Consider the following 9,585-nt stretch of genomic DNA (forward strand, 5'->3'; position numbering starts at 1 on the left):
TTTTTTTTTTTTTTTTTTTTTTTTTTTTTTTTTTGTTTAATTTCTTTGCGGTCGCGTGGTGTTGTTGTTCGGGAAATGTTTGGGCGAATTGGATCCCGCCTTGCATCAACTGAATCGGAAACCGTGGTGAAGATTGCTTGGATTCTTGCCTTTCTCCAGATCTCAGGTACGGATTTCCTCTTACTTTCGATATAGGGCGAGTTAATCTAACCGTTCGCATTTTTCATAATCGGAGTTGTAGCTTTTTGTTGCTAGTTTTGATTTATCTGCGTGACCGAATTAGAAATCAATGGATCTGGACTGTGTCTGAATCATGATTCTCATTCTCCTCTGTCTTTCGCTTAGGAAGTTGAGGACTGAGGAGCATAAGCTTGATAGTTAATTTCGGCTAATGTTTTTGTGTATCATAAAGCCTATTGATATTCGTTGAAGTTAATTGGTTTCCGTTTGGTTGCTTCAGTCCATAGAAAACAGTGACAGATAATAACTCTAGTTTCGATAAAACTCTGATTCTAATCCATATATAATAACGGTGTCAGACGAACACGACTGTATGATATTGTCCACTTTGAGCATAAGCTCTCATGGCTTTACTTTGGGCTTCCCAAAAGGCCTCACACCAATAAAGAGTATATTCTTAGATTATAAATTCATGACCATTCTCTAAATTAACAGATGTGAGACTTTCATCATTCAACAAACTACTGAACTGATTGAACTTTTCTCATGAAAAAGAAAAAAAAAAAACTGAATTAGTAGAACTTTGTTTTTAATCCATGCTCTGCTTCTGCCAAAAGAAGAAAAAAGGAAAAATAAAGAGATGACGATTATCTTTCAACTGTGTAATTAGTGTTTGGTTCAATTAATGGATCCGTTTTCTGAGTAAATTTCTGGGAAGGAAGAACGTAACAAAAGAAAGAGGGAAAGAAGTAGCGAACTGTTTGATAGTTGGATTCTTATGTTAATTCTTATATGACTGTTGGATTCCCCACAAAATGAGGTCAAGGTTCCTGAAATTTTGTGACCTTCGTTTTTCTGAGGAAAGTAGAATTAAGAACAATGAAAGTTGTATTCCGGAAGGGAGGGAATTTGTTTCCATTTGACGAATCATGGGCCGTCGAGTTCCATCATTCGATAAATAGTAGCTAATGGAAATGGAGACTATCCGATTCCTTGTGTTGGGAAAATAAAATATAAGCGAGATGGTTTGTTTTTACTAGTAGGAAATAGCAGAAGGTTTTGTAGTTATTTCATATATATATATATAGTTAGTTAGTTAGTTAGTTTTTGTGATTTTATTTTTGTTCTTTCAAACTTAGCATAAGTATAATAAAATAATTAGTTATTTTCACGAAAGTTTACTAAAAGTGAAACATATTTAAGAATTAATAGTTCTTTATTTTGTAGTTCAACTTTATTTTGTAATAATTTAGTTCTCATTGTGAAAATTATTTCAAGAATTAATAGTCTCTTCCTAGGTAGATTAATGAATTAATTAAGGATAGATTTTTCTCTTAATCCAAATAATAGTTACTTTTGTTCGGGTTTCTTGGTTTGGGCTTAAATTGGGAACCGAGCTGATGTCCAGTTAAGTGAATTTTTCTTTGGATTGATTCTGTTCCGTTATTTCAAATCTCGGTTTGGTTGGTTAAGAAGGGTTTTCTTTTTGTGTTTGTATATTCGTTTAGTGTTCTTTCCGTTTTGTGATGCCCCATTTAATATGAATAATTAAACCAAAGAATTGGGTTCTAGTTTCGAGTTTATGAATTTTAAATTCTTAAGAGAATATCATACGCGTATGTTTTTTAATTCACAGTTTTAGGCATATTAGTTTAAAATATTTTGAATTAAAAGATAAGTTAGATATTGGTGCTAATCTTTTGTGTAGTAATGGAAAGTAGTAAAATATTCTCAGTTGCATTTTTGCCTAACTGATGTTGCCTATACTTCTCCCTCTGTTTTATTCTAGGCTACCACTTTGCTTAAAGGAGTAGATTCTGGATAACCTTCATGATAACCAAAAAGACACTGAATTCCTTTAAATAAGAAATGAAAATATTAAAATTGTTTTGTCGCTGTATAATTTGTGCATACTTGGCATCTAGCTTGACTAGTATTGCATTTCTTTTTCACTTGTTTTTCATTCTGAGTTCGGAGTATAGATAGATACTACATGACTTAAATTTAAAATGAGTAGGTTAAAGATTTGTGTTTAAATATGTAGGATAATTTGTATGTGTTTAATTTGCATGCATCTTCGTTTTGTAAGTTTTATACTTCAAATTTTTATAATATGTATGAAAGTCGTATGAGTGAAACTTTATGAAAGTCTTTTTTTTTTTTTTTTTTCTTTCGTTTTCTTACAAAATGAATGAGACCAATTTTTCATCTGTTATCTACATATTTCAAATGTAATTTTAAAGCCATCAAATATTTGATGTTCGTATTAAAATATGGTTTTGTTATGACCATAAACTATTAAAATATTTATATTAAAAAATTAATTAATAATTATAAATAATAAATTAAAAATAATTACATTTATATATTAATCAAGGAGAGATTGCATGTTTGGTTTTTTAGGGTTAAGCCTCACTTGCTCTAAGCTTTCGAAACTTTATGAGTTTATTATCTTTTTGCAAAATATGTTAAATTATTAAATTATTTGTAATTAGTTTATACTATTTTATGAAAAATTAGGTATTATTGTATGCAAAATTAGTTAAATTATTTGTAATAAGTTTATATTATTTTATGAAAAATTAGATAAGCTATTTTCGAGAAGAATTCTAATTTATGTTATGATTGTGAGACCAAATCAAGCTTTAGAGAGCAACCTAGCTAGCATTGAGGTAGACCAACCAAGTAAGTGACTCTACCATTGGCTCAATTAAAATAATTGTTTTATGTATGATGACACGTGTTCAGTGACCTCGCACGTGTCATGTGTTGGTTATGATTGTTATGATGGTATGATATGTTGTCATGATGAGTTACATTATGATGATAGGAATGTCTCATCGTAAGTGGCCCTACTAGGCCAGGCCAGAACAGACTAGACCAGACCAAGTGACCCTATTGACCAAACCAGGCCAGTTAAGTGACCCTACTAGACCAAACCAAGTGACCAGGCTAGACCAAAGCAGATCGGGCCAGGTAAGTGACCAGGCTAGACCAAAGCAGATCGGGCCAGGTAAGTGACCAGGCTAGACCAAAGTAGACCGGGCCAGGTAAGTGACCAGGCTAGACCAAAGCAGACCGGGCCAGGTAAGTGACCCTACTAGACCAAACCATGTGACCAGGCTAGACCAAAGCAGACCGGGCCAGGTAAGTGACCCTACTAGACCAAACCAGACCAGGCCAGGTAAGTGACCCTACTAGACCAAACCAGACCAGGCCAGGTAAGTGACCCTACTAGACCAAACCAGGCCAGGCCAGGTAAGTGACCCTACTAGACCAAACCAAGTGACCAGGCTAGACCAAAGCAGACCAGGCCAGGCGACCCTACCAGACCAAGTAGGTGGCCATACTAGGCTAGGCCAAACCAGGCCAGTGGCCCTGCTAGGTCATGCTAGAACAAACCAGACCAGGTAGGTGGCCATACTAGGCTAGGCCAAACCAGGCCAGTGGCCCTGCTAGGTCATGCTAGAACAAACCAGACCAGGTAGGTGGCCCTACTAGGCCATGCCAGACCAGACCAGGTAGGTGGCCCTACTAGGCCATGCCATACCAGACCAAACCAAACCAGGTAGGTGGCCCTACTAGGCCATGCCAGACCAGACCAGACCAGACCAAACCAGGTAGGTGGTCCTACTAGGCCAGACCGAACCAAGTAAGTGGCCCTACTGTCGTCTAGATAAAAAGAATTGCCTTTATATGATGTAATATGGTATGATGACACGATACATTATGATGATACCTCATGTTACAATAATACGTATGCATGAGACGCTATGTTACATTATGACATAAATATACTAAGTAGCAATGAAATGTATGACATGCTCGACAATGAAGAGTTTTCTGATGCACAAATCTATGTAATATTACGAATGATGTAATGTATGAAAGTTTATACATGCATGTTACAGGGTAATATGTGAGGAATGTATAAGGTTATAATATATGAATGGTTAAGTGAAAAGTGTAGGGACTTAATGCATACTATATGTTATGAATGGTCAAGATGAAAAGTATAGAGACTTAAAGCATACTATATGTGCATATGCATTAGGGATACTTTCTTTTTTACAATGAGTACAGATGCATACACCATGATGATGAGATGACCATCATACTTGACATGATGCACGACACGACAACTATTGTACCTCTGAACATTCATATATAGTAAACTAGCCCGATGACTATTGTACCTCTGAACATTCATATATAGTAAACTAGCCCGACGACTATTGTACCTCTGAACATTCATATATAGTAAACTAGCCCGACCAGCAAGCCTAGGGGGTGTACAAGCCTACGTGGTGGGCTTATGCTCTCATGTGTGGGTTGTGTAAGAAAGTACCACACATCCAATTTGTCTGGAGGCCACCAGATTGACGACGACATCATTTCAAAGACCATGAAACAAACCTTCTTAGATAGTTACATTTATTTTCATAGAACTTAGATTGGTTTATTTTAATTTACTTTGAATATTCCCTTTGTATGGTTGTAAGATCCCTTCCGTAAACATGACATCGTTTTATGAGTCGCTTTAAATTAATATTTCTGCATAAAGAAGTTATCTCAAGTATATGGTAGCAACTCTAGGTCACAAGAAAATTAGGTTCGTTACCAGAAAAGTTTCATCTCAGAACACTTATATAGGCTTACCCCGAATTGCATGGGATCAAAGGTTCCCTCTAAAATCTCAAAGAATCAAATATAGGCTTACCCCGAACTGCATGGGACAAAAGTGTTTCTACCCTATTAATTATTATTTCTATCCAAACCATTCACAAAATTATCCATACAAATCCACAACATTGATCATATCCTAGACACGTGTTAGACATGGCTATGTTTGGAACACAAGTTTTTTATTTTATTTTATTTTATTTCTTCTATTGGATACAACTTGGCCGCTGTCTGGATACACCTCTGAAAAATATTTACCCTAAAAGTTTACAGAAAAGAAGAAAAAAAAAAGGAGAGATTTTCATATAGACTAAATCCTCGAGTATTAAGATGCCATTTTTTTCTTTAGTCATATCCGACCTTCATTCTCGACCTTCGAGTATTTTTTTTTTTTCTTTTGTGGACCTAGATGGGTAGAAGATTTGAAACCTCGATAATATTTTAAACCTACTGAATTTTCCCAGTTAAAAAGTCACTAACAAACTCTAACAGGTAAATTCAAAGCCAGCAAGTTGCATCGCATAGAAGATAAAATTTACAATCACTATGCTCTTTTACGAGGTTCGAGACAACAATAGTTTACCTGATCATGCCCAGAATGATAGCCGCTATTTGAAATCCATGCACGAGAGAGAATTTTTCACTTCAACTGGGCACCAAATCGCCTTCTATCTCGCCTGCAAAAGATTGTTAAAATAGCACCAGAGAAACATATATTATGAATCCAAGTTTCTTCAAAGTTACGAATAAATTATGTTAATGACACGGGACTCTTCTCCCCCCAGCCTACCCAATAAAGTTCTTCGTGATAAAAGATTGGACAAGGGCCTGTTTGACCAGTACTAGAATGAACTAAGGGTCTGGTCTGTTTATATGTCTAAATTATAACATATATGTATCAATTAATAGTTTTCTGATGCAACGACCCATTACCCTAAGATAAAGACCAACAAGTTAGATACTTACCATGCATGCACTTAATAAAGTAGTCCAACTCTGGAAAGCAAACCGCTCCTTGAATCAAAGCAGAAGGCTGGCGATATGCAAAGAAAGAGAAATGATGGCGATCAGGGTCACTCCTCGGTTTCGCCATATCAATGATTCTCATATATCCATCTCTGTCATAGCACGAAGGAGAGTTTTCACCAGCTACAGTTAAGCCTCGATCCCACGCTGAATTTAAAATCTGCAGATGAGACATAAGAGATTTCTCTTTAAAGGCAATGATAAGAGAGAAGGAAAACATGAGAGAGAATAAACAGTTGAGTTTCAACCTGTTAAAGGTCATTATATAACACACCAAATAACGAGAAAAAAGGAAATTTGTTTTGAGAACAGTTTTCTGTCACTGTTTTCAAATTTCTGTTTTAGAAAATTTTGAAGTAACATGTACAATTAATATCATTGATCCTACTGAAATTATATCACAATTTACAAATTTGAGATGTTGAATTTTTATTTTTATTTTTTTAAGAAAAAAGTATTTACAGTAAATATGCTACAAGAAAAATAAATAAACTTGAATAATATCTAAATAAAATTTTGAAGAATTTATATTCTAAAAAAATAGAAAACTATCTTTTAAAACACTTCCAAACAAATGAAGTCACCATAATGTTATAACCATAGAATGAAAATTCTCCTTCCAAGCAATCTCCCAGATAGGTTGTTCAAAAGACTATTTTGAAATCGGTTAGATTTGTTTCTCGATAAAATATGAAAATTGTGATAAAAAAAATTAACAATTTATAATTCTATCTCTAAGATGGTTGATTTTTCAAAATTTTATGGGCATCCGGAAGAGAACTCCTATCCATTAGAATTTATAAAGGCGTTAATCAATGGCCAAAAAATCATAGCCAAGGCACCCATAGAAGCTCAATGATCTAGAGAAAAAGCATAAGATACTTAAAAAATTTGCCACCTGCCAATTCAAACTTTCTGGATCAGCCAATGCATCCCCCTCTTCCTGACCAGCAACTGGCATGCCACAGCAGACGAGTTTGACTATTACAGAGTGTTTCTTCAAAACATCGAAAACAGGGGAGTAACCATCTTGGTTAGAGGGGTTATAAAACCCAGCTGTGAGCTCTGCCGCATGACTAGAAGTCTTGTACCACCAATAAACTGCAGGGATCTGTGCTATCAAAAACATCCAGTTAAGAACAGATTTGCAATTAAGTCCATGACTAAAAGCTATAGGATTGACTGATGAACATCAAATATTTCAGGAATTTAACCCAGAAAATGAGGACCAAAGTTGGCAAGTAAGTTTATATGGCATGCGGATTGTCTTATAGAAGTTGTTGTATCCATGATTGGAGATTAATTAAGCAAGTAGGGAATACAATGATATATGATGGTTATACCGAGAAAAAAAATACTGAAGTATGCGTGGGAATCAGAAACACAATCGTTATCCCACTGGAATTTTTAGGTAGAATCCCCTAACAAAATATTCATTAATAGTTGAAAAACGTTATTATATATTCTAGCTTCTTCTATATTCACTTAAGCTTCTTCAAATATAAAGGGATGATCTCGGATTGGTGAGTGAATAATAGGGAAGAACAGAGAGAAGACAGGATGAAAAATTTAAGGATTTGGTTGTACTATGGCCCTCTACATCCACCTCTGGGGAATCAAAAGCTCCGAGATACTCGTTCTCCCTGTGGGAGGACTCTAAACATTAATAAACTCCTCACTTTCCTCTTCTTCTCGTAACATAATATATAATACACCCAAATCCTTTCTGCTATTTCCTACATCTGCCCCCAATATTCTCTCTGTTAGCTCGATGTCTAAATCCAAATTGCCAATAGAATATCACTCGCCACTCCCCTTCTCAAGCCTAGCACATGTAACACACAAGGGTGGTGTCCAATTCTCCGAACGTATATCTTACAACCAGCATTTGGTAGCTACAAGAGAAGATAACTCAAACGCCAGTCAAATTAACAGAAGCACATCTGATTATGATACTGATTAAAAACAAGTTCTATGAAGGTGACTAATCTAAATCTCGCGGCCTGAAGATAAACTTGTTTCTTGAAGAATTAATCACCCGAAGGGCACAAGAACAATTTCATGAGAAGTACTACATGTCATTAGCTATGGAAAAAATCTAGCATAAAGCTAAGATTGACCAATGAGATGATTCATACCTTAACAATAAAATTTGTTTCCTCGAAGACGAGGCTTGCAAGAGACAATACATTATCTACATGATATATCAGCGTCTGGGCATACCATTGGAGGAAGAAGCGTCCATAGTAGCTATCATAATCACCTCGTTCACAGAAGAACCCTGATTCATGTGGTCTAGAATTGTATTGGCCGGCATTATCAGGTCCCCTAGCCCAGAATGAGTGACCACGCAGCCCAGCAGCTTTGCGCAGACTCTGTTGTAGATACTTATCATAACACTGCATATCAAATTCACCAGAGGTAAAATAGGCAATCAGCTATTTAGGTCCCAAAACATAATATCCAATGGTCATAAATTAGTCTGCTTGGTCTTAAAAGGTGATTAGGTCTTGAGAGTCCATTTTTAGGAGTAGGTTTATTACTTTCTAGAGGAACTTAGAAATGTGACCAAGAACTTTCAAGTCAATATAAAGCACGCCATTTGTTGACCATCCTAAAACCTGATAGGAGCTTCATAAGATAATAAACACAATATTTGGATGGCCAATAAATCCAAAGAACAGAGGATTAACATTATGATGGAAGGGATAATCTTTAATAGATACCTGAAACTCACCGATACCAGGATACCTCCATCCCATTCTTTCTGAGAAAGAAGGATATTTTAGTTCTCCAGATGCCCCCAGTCCTATTTCAATTGCAGAGACAAGACCCTCAGCAAACAAATCATTGTACTCTGTATGGAAGCTTCTCATAAAGTCAAAGTAGACCTGAAAACAGTTGAGATTAATTCAGGCACATAAAACTAGGTTATAATTGGGATGATAATGGAAAAGAAGCTTATGGCCAGAACTGAAAACCTGAAAGGAAATGCATCATCGAACTTAGAAAATTGTTTAAGTATTCAATTAATTTAAACCAACAAAAGAAATCTAAAGTTATCACAGTTTGACATCCTATAAATTGCGGTATTATTGCACACAAAATAATTCATTACCTCAATGCCAGTTCTTCCTCTTAAAACTCGCTCTTTGTCAATGCCCCAAGACAGACAGTCTTTATTCCTCCTTCCTTCACGATCAGTGAAGAATATATCTGGATTATCCTTCCCTATCTCCAAAACCCATTGTGGAAGCTTGATGAATGCATCCTCTGATTCAGTTCCTCCACATGCATGGAATGCCATCACGACCTATTGAAATAAATTTCCAGAAGTGATTAGAGAATTGTTAGAAATTCAAAATTTTATGACAATTAATCATTAATCACAATGCTCCTAAAGCAGGCTATGCATTCTCACAAGCAAAATCATGTCTCAAAGAAATACCTCTAAAACTGAAGGTGGACAAGGATTCTTATTTTAAATCCAAAATACACAAACAGAAATTTATGCAGCAGCAAAGAGTCTAAAGGTGACGGTAATCTATATGGGTGCCTGAGATGTTAGAATACTCAATGAGACTTTGTTCATTTACATATCAGGAGTTAGAATATACATTCAATCTCATGAAGATCAATGCAATGAGATAACAAAAAAAAAAAAAAAAAAAAAAAAAAAAAAAAAAAAAAAAAAAA

At 35.4% G+C, this 9,585-nt stretch overlaps 2 protein-coding genes and 1 long non-coding RNA gene across 3 annotated transcripts in view; 1 reads left to right on the forward strand and 2 right to left on the reverse strand.

The window, feature by feature from the left end:
• Window positions 1-4,400, reverse strand: part of LOC111482708 — a 5,117-nt gene extending 717 nt beyond the window's left edge. Inside the window, exons 1-3 of the mRNA XM_023128633.1 lie at window positions 4,266-4,400; window positions 1,793-1,796; window positions 35-166 (exon numbers count right to left, since the gene is read on the reverse strand). Coding sequence (XP_022984401.1) covers window positions 35-166; window positions 1,793-1,796; window positions 4,266-4,390 — 261 coding nt within the window. The 5' untranslated portion in view covers window positions 4,391-4,400. The remainder of the gene's footprint in view (window positions 1-34; window positions 167-1,792; window positions 1,797-4,265) is intronic.
• Window positions 2,683-3,934, forward strand: LOC111482709. Its single transcript, XR_002718253.1, has 2 exons — window positions 2,683-3,516; window positions 3,591-3,934. It is a non-coding gene; the product is annotated as an uncharacterized LOC111482709 (long non-coding RNA).
• Window positions 4,401-5,297: 897 nt separating the features above from the next.
• LOC111482707 (beta-amylase 8-like) overlaps window positions 5,298-9,585 on the reverse strand; it is a 7,630-nt gene continuing 3,342 nt past the window's right edge. Inside the window, exons 5-10 of the mRNA XM_023128632.1 lie at window positions 9,008-9,202; window positions 8,616-8,780; window positions 8,028-8,288; window positions 6,788-7,000; window positions 5,830-6,049; window positions 5,298-5,540 (exon numbers count right to left, since the gene is read on the reverse strand). Of these exons, the coding sequence (XP_022984400.1) occupies window positions 5,509-5,540; window positions 5,830-6,049; window positions 6,788-7,000; window positions 8,028-8,288; window positions 8,616-8,780; window positions 9,008-9,202 (1,086 nt within the window). The 3' untranslated portion in view covers window positions 5,298-5,508. The remainder of the gene's footprint in view (window positions 5,541-5,829; window positions 6,050-6,787; window positions 7,001-8,027; window positions 8,289-8,615; window positions 8,781-9,007; window positions 9,203-9,585) is intronic.

Source organism: Cucurbita maxima, unplaced genomic scaffold (genome assembly GCF_002738345.1).
Source record: "Cucurbita maxima cultivar Rimu unplaced genomic scaffold, Cmax_1.0 Cma_Scf00008, whole genome shotgun sequence".
Lineage (NCBI taxonomy): Eukaryota > Viridiplantae > Streptophyta > Magnoliopsida > Cucurbitales > Cucurbitaceae > Cucurbita > Cucurbita maxima.